The sequence below is a fragment of the Geotrypetes seraphini genome, chromosome 10 (assembly GCF_902459505.1).
Source record: "Geotrypetes seraphini chromosome 10, aGeoSer1.1, whole genome shotgun sequence".
NCBI classification, from domain to species: domain Eukaryota; kingdom Metazoa; phylum Chordata; class Amphibia; order Gymnophiona; family Dermophiidae; genus Geotrypetes; species Geotrypetes seraphini.
Window position 1 is genome coordinate 21,792,514 of NC_047093.1, and position 16,677 is coordinate 21,809,190.

At 41.2% G+C, this 16,677-nt stretch overlaps 1 protein-coding gene across 1 annotated transcript in view; it reads right to left on the reverse strand.

Annotated features, from left to right (window-relative positions):
• ANKFN1 (ankyrin repeat and fibronectin type III domain containing 1) overlaps positions 1-16,677 on the reverse strand; it is a 178,829-nt gene that overhangs the window by 125,031 nt on the left and 37,121 nt on the right. The window contains exons 3-4 of the mRNA XM_033961956.1: positions 14,524-14,718; positions 6,523-6,636 (exon numbers count right to left, since the gene is read on the reverse strand). Of these exons, the coding sequence (XP_033817847.1) occupies positions 6,523-6,636; positions 14,524-14,718 (309 nt within the window). The remainder of the gene's footprint in view (positions 1-6,522; positions 6,637-14,523; positions 14,719-16,677) is intronic.

Sequence of the window (16,677 nt, forward strand, 5' to 3'; positions counted from 1 at the left end):
TTACCACACCTGCATAGAGACTGAGAGCAGACTGAATATATTAGGGGGAAGCACAGCCCAAAAGGCTCCGTCCCAGTCTCCACTTGCTGGCCATGGGGAGCCACTACCCATCAGTGAAATGGGCCGGTCTGGAGAGTTGCTAAAGAACACACTTTTTCTGCTTTTTTTTGAAATGCTCACAATGAACGCGCCATAAACCCACACACAACAACACCGCCCGAAAACAGCGGTCTCAGATCAGATAGAAACATGATACAGGTTTTGGCAACATTTAGCTTCAAGAAGTTATCATGTAACCAATGTTCTACCAGGTTCAGGTGCAATTGCAGTGCTAGAATTGTCACATCAATGCTGCTTTTAACCTTAAACAAGAAGTGAAGGTCAACAGCTTAGAGACAATAGACAATACCAAGGCGCATAAGCAGTTTATAGAGTGGCAGTAAAAAAAAAAAAAATTGAATAGAATGGATGAAAGGACAGAACCTTGAGGAACGCCATGGGCAATGTGTTCCAGAGCTTAAATATTCTCTGAGTGAAAAATTATTTCCTTTTATTGATTTTAAATGTATTTATTTCCCTGTTGATGGAAAAAGGAGGAAGAAAATATTGTGCCGTACTGCCAATCTGTTAAATGCATATTGTCACAAGCCCGAGCCCAATGCCGGCCTTGTGCCAGGGAAGAATGATAAAAAACACCCCCTGAAACTAGTCCGGGCTAACCATGTTGTCCCTGTTAGGCAAGAACAAGAACAGGAAGCACAGGCTGTGTTTAAACCTAATGCAGAACACAGCCTGGTGAAAACTGGTAGGGCCCCTTTAAATCCTCCATTTTGTGGAAAGTTGGCTAAGCAGGGGAAAAGGCAACCACAGCTGAAGGAAGTTCAGCCCCGGAGTAGGGCTGGGCGTGGTACAGCAGCTTGGCAGCATTTAAAGAGCTGGCTGACCAAGAGGAAAGGAGACAGAGGAGAAGCTCTCAGGTGGAAGGAGCCTCCAAGTCCCCCTGAGACAAGGGACATTGAAATGTTGGACACAGAACCAGATGATACAACCCTGGTAAATCCTGAAGGTGAAGCTATGGATTGTAACACTTTACCAGAGGTGGGACTATTTGAAGAAATGGAAATCAATTAGTTTGGAATTGTTTTTTTTTTGTGCTGAGTTTTGTGGAATGTTTCCATTTCTGTTGAACATGAGGATTTTCTTGAAGTCTGCTGATTAATGGAATGCATGCTAGCCAAGGGTTTTGCTGGTATGAGAAGTTTTTTTTTTTTCTCTTGCTTATCAAGAGCTGCTGTGAAAGAAACTTCAGCAAGTTCTTTCCAGCAGGTGTGAATATCCTGTAAGCTTGAGACAGGATTTACACAGTACCATGGTGAATAGTTTGCAGGTTTCTTTTCCTTTGATAACAAGGAACTCTTTGACAAATCTGCCAATCTTTTGTTACTGCATTTAATGAGGCAGTACTGTACAATGCAGTGCACCATGCATAGTTGGCCTATTTTCCAATAAGACTCTGGGAGAGTCAAGGACTATCAAGAGACTCTGTTACACCTGGGACATTGATAAAGAACTTTGAGACAGATATCCAGACCAGGCTGGTTACTATCATATTATGTTGTTCTACATGTTTTTGCCAAAGACCTTTTGGAATACATTTTCTTTTGATGCATTTTTTTTGGGACTCGTCAGTTGAACAATAAATTTGATTTTTGTTTCATTACTTACCTGTGTGAGGCCATCCTGTTGATACACATAGGATAAGTTTATGCACAACAGGGACTTCCTCCATCTTGAGGAAGCACGCTGGGGAGAATATTGTAAGCGTGGGCCGGTTACTGCGAGCCTTGAGGACTGGCCACGCTACAATATTTATGAGTGCATTAAACAACAGACCTACGGTCCTATTTCAAAAATATTATTTCCTATCTTGAATATTTCACAATCTTGAAAGAGCCAATGAGACCTTGAAGAAGAAATAATGAAAACAACATTACCCTAGGCACTCCCTGACATTTAAGACTATGGATAAACTGTATGTCTTATGAGCTTTAATTTTGGCATATGGATCAAGGCATTGAAGTGTAATGAACCAATAATATGTTTGTGTAGCGTACTGGAAGTACTGCATGATTTCTTTACTGATTAAAGATAAACTCCAGATGACGAGGCCAGTTTGTGTCAAAACACCCCTCAAGAAATGAACAAACAACAAAAATACTAACATACTTGATGTAGAACCATTGTTTTGCATTGTTAATCAGCTCTGTTCCAGAGAAAACATAACATTGTCCACTCCTGACTTCATGTCAGAGAGCTTTGCTTTGAGCCTCTTAGATAAGCTAGTCCCTTTTCAGGATTCAACCCTTAAGAACATAAGACTTTCCATATTGGTACAGACCGAAGGTCCATCAAGCCCAGTATCCTGTTTCCAACAGTGGACAACCCAGGTACCATGTACCTGGCAGAAACTCAAACAGTAGCAACATTCCAGAGCTGAGATTGTGATGTCACAATGCCTCATTCCACCAATGCCTAAGAGCCAGCCTCACCAGTGATGTCACAATGGTTTGATTGCCCTATACTTGGCTCACATAAGAACATAAGAATTGATGCACTGGGACAGACCGAAGGTCCATGAAGTCCAGCATCCTGTTTCCAACAGTGGCCAACCCAGGTCCCAAGTACCTAGCTAGATCCCAAGTAGTAAAAACAGATTTTATGTTGCTTATCCTAGGAATTAGCAGTGGATTTCTCCGAGCCATCTCAATAATGGTCTAAGGACTTCTCTTTTAGGAAATGATCCAAACCTTTTTAAAATCCCGCTAAGCTAACTGATTTCACCACATTCTCTGGCAAATGAATTCCAGAGTTTGATTACACGTTGTGTGAAGAAATATTTTCTCTGGTTTGTTTTAAACCTACTACTTAGTAGCTTCATTGCATGCCCCCTAGTCCTAGTATTTTTGGAAAGAGTAAACAAGCGATTCACATCTACCCTTTCCACTCAGCTCTATCATATCACCCCTCAGCTATTTCTTCTCCAAGCTGAAGATCCCTAGCCGCTTTAGCCTTTCCTCACAGGAAAGTCGTCCCATCCCTCTATTTTTGTTGCCCTTTTCTGTACCTTTTCTAATTTTTCTATATCATTTTTGACATACGGCGACGAGAACTGCACCCAGTATTCAAATTGTAGCCCTACCACAGAGCGATACAAGGGCGTTATAACATTTTCATCTTTGTGTTCCATTCCTTTCCTGATAATTCCTAACATTCTATTTGCTTTCTTAGCCGCTGCCGCACATTGAGCTGATGGTTTCAACATATCCTCAGCAATGACACCTAGATCCTTTTCCTGGGCAGCGACTCCTAACACAGAACCCAGCATCACATAGACATAGTTTGGGTTCCTCTTTCCCACATCCATCGCTTTGCCCTTGCTCACATTAAACGTCATCTGCCATGTTACAAAATCTCTTCCCCTTCCCCTCTCCCCACTTACCATCTTCCACTTGTAGGTGCAGAATATTCTCCCTTTTTTCCCCCTCTGTCTCACTTGGTCCTTCAGAAATGGATCATCATTGTGTGTCCTGCTGGCTCTCTCTATATATGCATGTATTTAAATATGCCTTGAATTCTCATGACACGGATCTACATACACCTTACCTAATAATTGAGCTATTGTGTATTTTGCTGCCACACCTAAAATCAAGACCTAGTTTACACTCTTAAGAATCCATTGTGTACCACCACCCTGAAGTCAATGTTATTCTTGCTGACGTGAAAATGCAGAGGAGGCTGACTCTTTGGCCATATGGTTATCTCAAGGACCGTCTTCCATCTGTCCATGGTAATTCACTATGCGTATACGTAGGAGTTTTGTCAGCCGTAAGCCCGAAGTCATTATGCCATTATATAGATCCATGGTGAGACCCCATCTGGAATACTGTGTACAATTCTGGAGGCCTCATTACCGCAAGGATGTGCAGAGAATTGAATCTGTCCAGCGAATGGCCACCTGGATGGTCTCGGGATTCAAGGATCTCCAGTACGTGGAACGGCTGGATAAACTGCGGCTATACTCACTCGAAGAACGCAGAGAGAGGGGAGACATAATCGAGACGTTCAAATATCTCACGGGTCGTATTGAGGTGGAAGAAGATATCTTCTTTCTCAAAGGTCTAACCGCAACAAGAGGGCATTCGTGGAAAATCAGGGGCGGGAAACTGCACGGTGACACCAGGAAATACTTTTTCACCGAAAGAGTGGTTGATCGTTGGAATAGTCTTCCACTTCAGGTGATCGAGGCAAGCAGCGTGCCTGATTTTAAGACGAAATGGGATCATCACGTGGGATCTCTTCACAGAGAAAAGTAGGGGAGGGTCATTAGGGTGGGCAGACTAGATGGGCCGTGGCCCTTATCTGCCGTCTATTTCTATGTTCTATGTTTCTAACAGGTATTTTGCAGCACTAGGAGGCCTCCATAGGCAGTCGAGCATTACATTTCACTTATTTCTGCTTCTCATTTATGATTAAATACTTCTAGGAATTAAACACACTTTTTAAAATAATTTCAGAACAGTAGCTCTCTCCAGGGCTTTATTTATCCCCCCCTACCACACGCTTTTACAAAACTGCATAAGAGGTTTTTGGCGCTGGCCACTTCGCTGAATGCTCTGCACTGCTCTGATGGTCCTAGAGTTTGGAGCAGCGCAGAGCATTCAGCGTGCAGGTTGTGCTAGAAACCTCTTGTGCGGTTTTGTAAAAGGGGAGTTATTTATTTAAAAAGTGTTTTATACACCGCAAATCTACACATCTAAGCGGTTTACAACATATATACATGAGTCCTTTTGCCATTGATAAACACATACCCCCCTCTTTTACAAAGGTGCGCTAAGCTTTCTAGTGCACGTTAACACATGCTAAACTCTAATGCGTGCATCTTATCCTTTATCGGTTAGCGCACACGTTGATTTAGCGCAAGCTAAATCCAAACTGAAACGCTTAACGTGCCTTTGTAAAAGAGGGCAATAGAATTGAAGGGAGGAGTACGGATTATTAGAAACAAAATGGCTGGCTACTTCTTCTATACGGATAAAATTCATGGTCCTCACTTTATTCCACAAGACACTCTATTCTATTAGTCTTTCCTATCTTTCTTCCATAATAATCCTATACTCTGCGATCTATGGCACATCAATGACTTTTCCTCCCTCTGCTTATCTTGAGTCCACTCGCTTTTCTGCAATGTAATCCCTAGTTCCTTCTCTCTGGAATTGTCTTCCTAAACATCTTCATCTTGAAGCCTCTTACCCACAATTTCAGTCCCCCTTGAAGACCCACTTGATTTGGATTGCTTTTGATTTATTTCAACATTAACGACTACCTGCTGTACAGCTTCATCTCCTTGGAACAACAGTATTTCATGTATTTATTTGTATTTAAAATATTTCTAAGCCGTTTAATAAACTAAGCAGCTCACAATATCACATTCATAATATCATTAAACAAAACTACATTCACCAGACTTTACAAAGCCACTCTTAAAATTCTAACCCTATTACAAAGAAATCAGAATTCTTGTAATTTGTGGTACTCTATTACATGTTAAACCTTCTTTGGATCCCTATAATAATTTCTTAATAATGATGGATTTCTTAATAATGACGGGAACAGCCATCCAGATGATAACACTCAACTGGAAGAGTTATGATCGACTTAATTATACTTTCTGGTGGGCAAACTTATGTTCTAGCTACAAATATGAAAGAATGAACGATGAAATTTGAAGATATAGTAGTGCATTTGAAAAGGGGTGGAGCTCATTGACATCATTCATTGAGTCGCAATAGCTGTCATGTACCTTTTCTTTTTATCTGTCCTCCTTACACATCCAGGGTGGGAGGGAGGGAGATGGGAAAAAATTATAATTATTTATTCATTATTGAAATTATTTTATTGAAATTATACTTGTGGTTTTATTTTCATTAGTTAAGGGGAGGACGAGGGGGTGAAAATGTTTGTTGTTGAAATATTTGTATATTCAAAGTGCTTTTGTTTGATTCGTTTATGTTAAAATTCACTGTATTGCACTGTTAATAATTGAAAACTAATAAAGATTTACCAAAAAAAAAAAAAAAAGAATTATTGTTTTTAATCTATATTCCACATTGTAGTTCCTTTCCTACTTTTTTATTATATATGTTTTATTTTAATTATTGGGCAAGCATTGATGCTACCTACAATAAACCATAAACCTTAAATAATACTAAAAAAAATACATTTGGAACTATAGACTTGCAAAGAACATCACTTAAACCAAGGGATCCTTTTACGAAGCCGTGTTAGCAGCTTTATCGTACGCAACTTTTTAGCGTGCGCTAGCCCCCACGCTAGCTGAAAAACTACCACCTGCTCAAGAGGAGGCCGCAGCAGCAAGTGCGGCCGGGAAATTAGCCCGCGCCATTACGCGCGTTAAACCGCTAACGCAGCTTCGTAAAAGGAGCCCTTAGTCTTCAAGATTACCTTTATATTTGGTCACAACAGCAGAGTTGACGCTCAGAGGCTCCTGGAAGGTGACCATGAGTGATGTACTGCTTGTCGCCATGAGACAGACATTGGTTGGCACCTCTGGGGCCCCTGGGGAAAAACATAATGAAAAGCAAGAAAGTAAACAACTCAACAAGGCAAAGTATGCACTTGTATTTGTTGACCGTTGAACTCTCTCCACTTGACACATCAACCAATTGTATCCTACGAAAAGAATTTGTTTCTACTACAGCAAAACCTTTTGGTTCATTTTCCACTTGTATGGGCTTTGCTTGGAAATAGGACTTGGTTTTTTCTGTTCATTTCACATAATCATTTTAATAAAACTTTTTAACAAGCCATAACAATTTATAACATACAGTGGTACCTTGGATTATGAGCATAATCCGTTCCAGGAGCATGCTCGTAATCCAAAATGCTCGTTTATCAAAGCAAAGTTCCCCATAGAAAATAGTGGCAACAGCAACAATTCGTTCCAGAATCCGGGGTCTGTACCTGTCAGGTGCCGGGTGCTGCAGCGCCGTCTCCTCCATCCGCCTCCTCCGCCCGTCATCTGAAGAAGAACCCCACGGTGCCGCTTCAGAGGGATGCCTCCTCCATCTGCCAGCCAGCCCTCCACGTCGGATGCCCCTCACATGCTGGAGAGCCCCCACCCGAGCCCACGCAGCCGAGCGCCGCCCCACCCGCACGCCACGCATGCCACGCACAACACCGACGATTGACGCTGTGCGCATCACATGCAATGCGCAGGCGGGACAGCACCCGGCCGCGCAGGCCCAGACAGATGTCCTCCAACCTGCAGAAGGCACCCGACATGGAAGGCTGGCCAGAAGAAGGAAGAGGAATCCCCCGAAGCGGCGCTTCCTGGTCTGTAAGTGCTTGTTGATCGGGGCAGTGCTCGGTTTGCGAGTGAAAAGTTTGCTGAGTGTTTTGCTTGTCTTGCAAAACACTCGCAAACCGGGTTACTCGCAAACCGAGGTTCCACTGTATATTAATTTGTAGTTTAAAGTAAATTAATTTGTAGTGTGATTTAGGGGATCCTTTTGCTGAAAAACATTAACACTCTCTTGTATTAAACTGCACTAGCAGTTTTTAGCGTGACGAGCCACGCTGCTCCCGACGCTCATATAGTTCCTATGAGCGTCAGGAGCAGCACGGGCCATTCAGTGCGGCTCTCTGTGCTAAAAACTGCTTGCGCAGTTTAATAGAAGAGGGGGTGTCAGGTCAAAAGCGCGCTGGGACAAAGGCGTGCGCAGACAATTGAGCGCAGCGTGGAGGCACGCGCCGCAGAAAATTACAGTTTTTACAGCTCCGATGGGGGGGCGTGGTGGAGAACCCCCCCCACTTTACTTAGTAGAGATCGCGCCGCGTTGTGGGGGCATTGTGGGGGGTGTGGGAGGTTGTAACCCCCCACATTTTTCTGAAAACTTCACTTTTTCCCTGTTTTTAGGGAAAAAGTTAAGTTTACAGTAAAATGTGGAGAATTACAACCCCCCACAACGCCGGTGCAATCTCTACTAAATAAAATGGGGGGGGCTCCCCAACAAAACCCCTCGTCGGAGCCCCTAAAAACTGTAATTTTCTTTGGCGCGCGCCTCCGTCTTGCGCTCAGTTGTCGGCGCGCACCTTTGTCTTTCGTGGGGTTGTCTATGAACCGAAGAGGGGGGTAAGAGATTGGCGTAGCTAATCTCATTTCTAACAGCCCAAAAATGGGGCTTCTTAGTTTTTTCTTTTTGCAGGTCCTCTGCTAATTTTTCCATTAGTGTGGGAGCCTCAAACATATTAATACAGGAGAACTTAACAAATACCATTTAGGATGCAATAAAAGGTCCCATGTAAAGTCTGCATCATACAGGTAGGGCCAGATTCTATAAACAGCACTGAGCGTGGTTGTCAATAATAATAATTTAAAAAATGGTGCCATTTATAGAATCCTTTGACCAAACAGCACAATAGTTCAAGTTAAATTTTCTGTGAGAGTATAGCCCAAACTTTGAATTAACTATTTAGTGGTCGCGTTAAGCTTTAGAAAGGGAGGACACGATACTACTCGAAAAGCGACTAAAATGGTTAAGGGTCTGGAGGAGTTGCTGTACAGTGAGAGATTAGAAAAACTGGGTCTCTTCTCCCTTGAAAAGAGGAGACTGAGAGGGGACATGATCGAAACATTCAAAATACTGAAGGGAATAGACTTAGCAGATATAGACAGACTGTTCACCCTCTCCAAGGTAGGGAGAACGAGAGGGCACTCTCTAAAGTTGAAAGAGGATAGATTCCATACAAACGTAAGGAAGTTCTTCTTCACCCAGAGAGTGGTAGAAAACTGGAACTCTCTTCCGGAGGCTGTCATAGGGGAAAACACCCTCCAGGGATTCAAGACAAAGTTGGACAAGTTCCTGCTAAACTGGAAGGTACGCAGGTGAGGCTAGACTCATTTAGAGCACTGGTCTTTGACCTGGGGGCCGCTGCTTGAGCGGACTGCTGGGCAGGATAGACCACTGGTCTGACCCAGCAGCTGCAAATCTTATGTTCTTATGGATATGGTGCCTTGATAAAACCCCTTCGGGTGAAACATGTTGGTGGTATAAATCCCTGAAAGCGTGATCACAAGTTTTAAGCTAAGTATTTAAACTATTTATACACTAAAGTGGAAAAAAGTATTTATAAATTTAATAGCAAAGTATGGAAGATCCGGTGAGGAAGTAGTACATAAAGTCTGATACAATGAATTAGTATGAGTGCTAGGTGGTACTTCTGAGGAGCAATAAACGTTGTATTATTTGCTGTGAAGAGAGTTAGGAGGGGTAAGAAAATATACACCCTTCCAATCTGAAGATTTATAGAATCCAAACACAGGAATCGTGAGGAAGAGATGTTGTCAACCAAGAAGTAATACTATACAATGGATCTTTATTAGGTCTATTACACCGTACAACAAATTTTTCCAAAGGTTTTGCTTCAATGAAAGAAACTGGTGATTATGATAGACCCCTTCAAAATAATCATTTCCCACTGACTGTATCACGTAGGAATTTTGAGAAGCACGATGGTATCTTTAATTGACTATAGCATGTTTTAACGCACAAAGTTTCTGATATGCTGTGATAGTTTGCTGTGGTTAAAAGTGTTTTCCTACAGATATTCATTTGTACTCAGTGCCCGGTGCATCTCGTTACAGTGTCCAACAATAGTCCGCCAGCATTGATGGATTCCAGTTGCCCTGATATCTGTTTTCCATAGAGGCAACCTCTAGTGAAACCTTTCGCCATGTTCGTCGGCTGACTGCACCAAGATTTGCGGGGAAGAAGTCCAAGCGTGAATGTAGAAAGTGCCTCTTCAGTGACATGTTGCACTTCATGGTTTTGTATGCTCTAAGAAGTTTGTCAACCAGTTGAAAATAGTTTGGTGCTCTGTAACTGCTAAGAAAATTCTCAACGACATCCTTGAATGCCTTCCAGGCGATTTTCTCTGGCCCGACTAACATTTCTTCAAATCTCTCGTTATTGATGACATGTCTGATCTGTGGATCGACAAAAATGCCTTCCTTAATCTTGGCCTCAGTTTTTAATTATTAATTGCATTAGCTTGAAAGTATAACAAGAAATTGTAAAAATGTACTTTTTTTTGCTATAAAGGTACGTGATAACGTAATTTTAAGTGTGATTTTTGTGATCAGCAGCCAAAAGTCTATATAAGGTACACCCAAAAGTGTTGAAGAAGCAAAAACGTTGTTCTCCGGTTTTATTGGTCTAGACTCAACACTGCCAGTGTTTCGACAACTCGTGCCTTTCTCAAGAGTCAGCCATTTGTCAATTAGAACCAACAATGAGCAAATAATGTCTCCTTCATACATCTCAGCTGTCAGCTTTCTGCTTTATCCAACCCAAGCCATGAAGTGAAAGCAGCATTATGCATTAACTGCAACACTTTTCCCCTCGCTGTGGAGACACTGAGGTAAAGAGAATGCATTTAGGAATACCCGAAAAAAAAGAGCGTGATAGTGGGTAGAGGTGATATCAAAGAATATTTATTAGAATGTCCTTACACGGGTGGCATTAGGATCCCATTAAAATCGAGTCTGCAGAGTATTGCATTGTGTTAGACTTATTGTTAACCTTGCAATTCCAGATCTAAAATAGCATTTCAGATGGTGATTTTCTCCCATTATGACTATGGTAATTCAATTTATTTGACCCTCTCAAAGCAAACGATAGCAATAACTTCGGAAAAGAAATAAAATCTATACTCTTCAAGAAATTCCTGAAACAGCCCTAACTTCAAACTTACTGTCCTTCCCCCCCCCCCCTCTTCACCTCTCTAGAAAGGACAAATGTTCTTCCATTGTAACCCAACGTTTTTCATCTCTTTTGTAATCCGCCTTGAACCGCAAGGTAATGGCGCAATAGAAATCTCTAATGTAATGTAATAATGCAGATAATGCAGAATTCAGCTGCCTACAAGATTTTGGAAGGATCAAGATGGGACAGAATGTCGACACTTTTAATTCGAGTAATTAGTTACCAATATAGACAAGAGCAGAACCTGAACCTGTCCTGTCAGAGACACAAAAAACATACAGTGTTAAAAAAAGTTAAATGAACCCGAATGGCAAATAAATGTGTCACAATAATGAAAGAAATGGTAAAATATACTTAAAACATAATAAATAAATAAAAACATTAACATTAAAATACAAATCAATGATACACATATTCATAAAGTAATGACCACAACAAATCAAAACATTGGTTTACTATATGGCCATATCATATGTACATATATAAGCCCCCTTTTATGAAACAGAGCGTTTTAGCGTGGACCGACAAGGGAAATGCTCTGACACTCATAGGAATTGAATGAGCATTGGAGCACTTAGCTTGCCAGTCCACACTAAAAAGTTCTATTGTGGTTTGATATAAGAGGCCCATAGATAGATTCAGTAGATCGATAGGTACATATATACATAAAAAGGGAAACTGTTGTCCCAGCATCAATGAATATGCATGAAATAGATTTCCATACATTGATTCTATTGTATACAAATCTATCTCATTCACATTCATTGCAGATATCCTGAAAACCCTACTCTCTGGGGGTCTCCCAAAACAAGTTTGGGATTCTCTGACATAGGATGTTTTTCAAATATTAATAAACACTCTCAAAATAATGAATGAGATGGATAATTTCCTAAAAGAGAAAACTATAAGCCATTATTAAGAAGGCTTGGGGAAATCCACTGTTTATTCCTAGGATAAGCAGCATTAAATCTGTTTTATTCTTTGGGATCTTGCCAGGTACTTGGAACTTGGGTTGGCTACTGTTGGAAAAAGGACACTGGGCTTGATGGACCTTTGATTTGTCCCATTATAGCAATTTTTATGTTCTTATATGAGCCAAGCATAGGACAATGAAGCCATTGTGACATCATTGATGAGGTTGGCTCTTAGGCACTGGTATCTCAACTCTGTAATGTTGCTACTATTTGGGTTTCTGCCAGATACTTCAGACCTGGGTTGGCCACTGTTGGAGGCAGGATAATGGACTTGATGGACTTTCGGTCTATCCCAGTATGGCAATTCTCATGTTCTTATGTTCACTCTATTTGCAGGAGTTAGTTGAAGTCTATTGCCCTATCAGAGATTTCAGATTAAAGGGAGCGTTTCTGTTAAAACATCCTATGTCATATAGTTATAGGTTGAAGGCTACCCAGGAAGTGACATAGTGGGGTCTTTTCAAATTATTAGGGGGAAAAAAACCCCCTTACAATCTGGTTAATTTTTGAGTATTTGCTAAATAAGGATAATAACTAGGAATGCTGTTGAGTACAAAGATTATGGAAACTGGTTTGTATGACTGATTCATTGTATACATTTTAATTATGTTTTATTATATTAGGAATTATGTATTTTGTAGCTAGGTGTACATTTGTATTAATATTGTTTTAATAATTTGCTTTGAAAAAGATTGCAATCTGTCTTCAACCCAATACAACCCGAACTAAAACTCCTAGGAGTTACGATAGACAGATGTTGCACAATGCAGCCCCAGATCAACAAAACAACCCAGAAAGCTTTTCTAACCATGAGAAATCTCCGTAAAATCAGAAAATTCTTTGACCAAGCACAATTTAGACTAATCGTCCAATCCCTAGTCTTAGGTCTGCTAGATTATTGCAACTCCCTATATCTTCCTTGTCCAGCCACTATGATAAAACAACTCCAGACCATACAAAACACCGCCCTCAGATTGATCTACTCACTCAAAAAATATGATCACATAACAACTGCCTTCTTAGACTCTCACTGGCTACCCATACAAGCACGAATCCAATTCAAATTCTACTGCCTGATATTCAAAGCATTACAAGGCTCTTCCCCCTCCTATCTAAATAACCGCTTAAACCAAATCTCCACCTCAAGACACAGAAGAACCTCGAACCCTTTCGCCTTCCCCCCACTCAAAGGCACACAACGCAAGAAAATGTTTGACAACCTTCTAGCAACACAAGCAGCAAAAATCAACCATTCCATCTCCAATCTTATGACAATATCAGACAACTTCATAACATTCAGAAAAGAAATCAAAACCCTGCTTTTCAAAAAATTCATCCAAATATCTTAACCCCTCCTCTTTTACCTCCAGAAGATTCACCTACCTTCAGATAACCTTCCCCCAAATTACCCATCTTAACACCTTCCAATTAAACAAATACCATAAATAGATTGTAACCTACCCTCTCTAACTGCATTCCATATGTATTTTTCATACAGTTCTTCACAGTCAGTTTAATTTCCATCCTATAAATTCACATAGAATTTTTCTTTTTTCAACCATCTTTATTTTCTCTTCTTTATTAATTTCCAGGTACTTTAGTTAGATTGTGAGCCTTCGGGACAGTAAGGGAATTTTTTAAGTACCTTCTTACTTCTCATTTATAATCTTAATGTATATTTTCTTCAAACCGCTTAGAACCTAACGGATGTAGTGGTATATAAGAAATAAATTACATTACATTACATTTTGGTCAGTTTAAATTAAAACATATTAAATAAATATCTGCTTACCTTTCAACTTTCACCTTTCACCTGCTCTGTCTGGAAGCCAGCAACTTAGGCCCACATGTTTGAAATTAAATATCAAAACAAACTAAGAAGATATGGATAGCCCATGAAAAGCCAACAGATTGTCCAAAAAAGTGGGAGAAAGAAGGCACAATGGAGAACAGCAAACTAATCGATTCTGTAAAAGCTTTTTATTGATAAAAAGAGTTCTCATGAAGGACTCAATACAAGCTGTTTTTTGGCTTACAAGCCTTCACCAGGAGTCCAAATCAGACTAATTGCATACAGGTGTGTAAGAAAAAACATAAAGAGCTCCTATAAAAACAACCCAATGCGTTCAAAAAGTGTCCAAAATGCTGATCCACCCGATCTCAGGTTTGAGCTCCCGCTGGGTCGGCTGCCGGTTGAGGTTTACAGGCTATTTACAAGGTGCTGCTGCTGCCGCTGAGTCCAAAGGGTTATCTATCATTTGCTATTACCATGTGCTTCAATTTTCCTTCCCGGCCATATAGCAGTAGACTCGGAGGTAGCAGCAGCGCCTTGCAAATAGCCTGGAAACTTCAACTGGTGGCTGAACCAATGGGAGCTAAAGCTGAGATTGGATGGATCAGCATTTGAGCCCTACGATCAAATAAGCATTCACGCTTTTTGAATGCATTGCTACCACATCATTGGGTTGTTTTTATAGGAGCTCTTTATGTATTTTCTTACACACCTGTATGAGATTAGTCTGATTTGGACACCTGATTAAGGCTTGTGTTGAGTCCTTCATGAGAACTCTTTTTATCAATATAGAGCTTTTACAGAATCGATCACATCGCTGTTCTCCATTGTGCCTTCTTTCTCCCACTTGTTTGGACAACCTGAAAATTAAATACACCTGCATATTTCGGAAATGCCATTTGCTTCCACTCACTGGCATGTTCGTAGCCTACTTTCATTCTCTTGTATAACCGGTAGCGCCACTCCCAAGCCTTCAGCTGCTTTTCCCTCTCTGTGCTGTCCATACAGAGTCCTTCACTTTGCATGAGTGCCGACAATCCGCTCACCCGCTGTTCGGCTTCCAAGACCAGCCTGTTTAGGTGCACAGACCTGCTTTCCATGGTAATAACTGGGGGGGGGGGGGGGGGAGAAGAGAAAAAAAGAGAAATTAGCAGCCTATTTGTATAGTGGCTTCCCACTGTCATACAGTAGATTGAGAAATATAGGAAAAGTGAATAATTCCTTGAGAGTTCTGTCTCAGTTCAATGACATAGATAGAAACTAGGGCCTGGATTCTTTAACTAGCGCCGTTGTCGGTGGCTTCCTTAAAAGTGGCTGCCAATTGTGTGTCAATCATGCAATGGCACTGGGCACAGAATCACACTTCTGTCAAAGGTAGGCGCTGGAAATATAGGCCAATACATTTCCGGTGCCTACCTATGATGTGAATTAAGCCTCTGTAGGTGCTTTTGGCCACCCAATGTGGGCATTAGCCATGCTCACATTGGCATTAGGTAGCCTAAAGCACCATTTTTAGGTGCCGGTAGGTACCTTGAAACTCAATTAAAAACATAATTTCAATAGTGTATTTTACTGTGTTTGGGCACCTACCAGCGCCTAAAAAAATTGGCGCTGTTTAGAGAATCTGGGCCTATGCAAAACAATTTAAACAGGCATGAAAGGATTTAACTGGCTCAATTGCACCGTCTGCCCATTTGCTAATATTCAGTGGCAGTTATCCAGACAGAGGTGCTTAATATTAGCCCCAAAATTTATCTAAGCACCTCAGATATGTGGGATAACTAACTGGGGATCTTGGACTGCATATAAGGCTAGACTTAGTAGATGACACTCAACAGTCAGCGCCGGAATGAGTCAGCACTCAATGCTATTCTATAATGGGCATTCAAAGATAGCACCCATTATAGAATTTAGCAATGAGTGCTGATTTTGTTGCTCAAATCTGAGTGCCAGGTCTTATAATTGCTGAAACCAAGTGTAATTCCCGGCTCCCAGTATGTATAACTCTGTGCAAATTTTTGGGACTGCTTCTGACCTGCCCATGCTCTTCCCATGGCCACACACCCTTTTAGGCTGTGCCCTATAGGATTTGTATGCACTTTGTTATAGAGTACCATAGAGCAAGACAGAAACATTGAAACATGACGGCAGATAAAGGCTAAATGTTCCATTCAGTCTGCCCATCTGCAGCATCCACTACCTCCTCCTCTCCCTATTGGCTAAGACTCTTAACATTTGCATCTCCTTTTCCTATTGGCTGAGGCTCTTTACACTTGCATTGTGATGTCATAGAACTTTATGCTTATAGAAACATTGTAACATGATGGCAGATAAACGCCAAATGGCTCATCCAGTCTGCCCTTCTGCAGTAACCTTTATCTCTTCCTCTCGATAAGAGATCCCACGTGCCTATCCCAGGCTTTCTTGAATTCAGGCACAATCTCCGTCTCCACAACCTCTACTAGGAGACTGTACCATGCATCTCTCACCCTTTCTGTAAAAAAAACAATTTCCTTAGGTTACTCCGGAGCCTATCACCTCCTAACTTTACCCTATGCCCTCACGTTCCAGAGCTTCCTTTCAAATGAAAGAGTCTTGACTCATGCACATTTACATCACATAGGTATTTAAATGTCTCTATCATATCTCCCCTCTCCCGCCTTTCCTCCAAAGTATACAAATTGAGATCTTTAAGTCTGTCCCCATATGATGAAGACCACATGATGCCTTATGATGAAGACCACATAGCATTTTAGTAGCCTTCCCCTGGACCAACTCCATCCTTTTTAGATCTTTTTGAAGGTGCGGCCTCCAAAATTGTACACAATATTCTAAATGTGCATGAAATTTAAATTGATGCCAAGTCGAATTCTCTAAATGGCGCCATGGTCAGCAGCCGCCGATCGCGTGTCAATCTTGCGATGGCGCTGTTTAGAGAATCGCACCTCTGACAAAATTAGGTGCCAGAACTGTAGGCCAGGGTTTTCAAGGCGTACATTTCTGGCGCCTACATTTCTGGCACCTACTAGTGCCATTTGTTTAGCTGAAATTATATTTAAGTACCGTT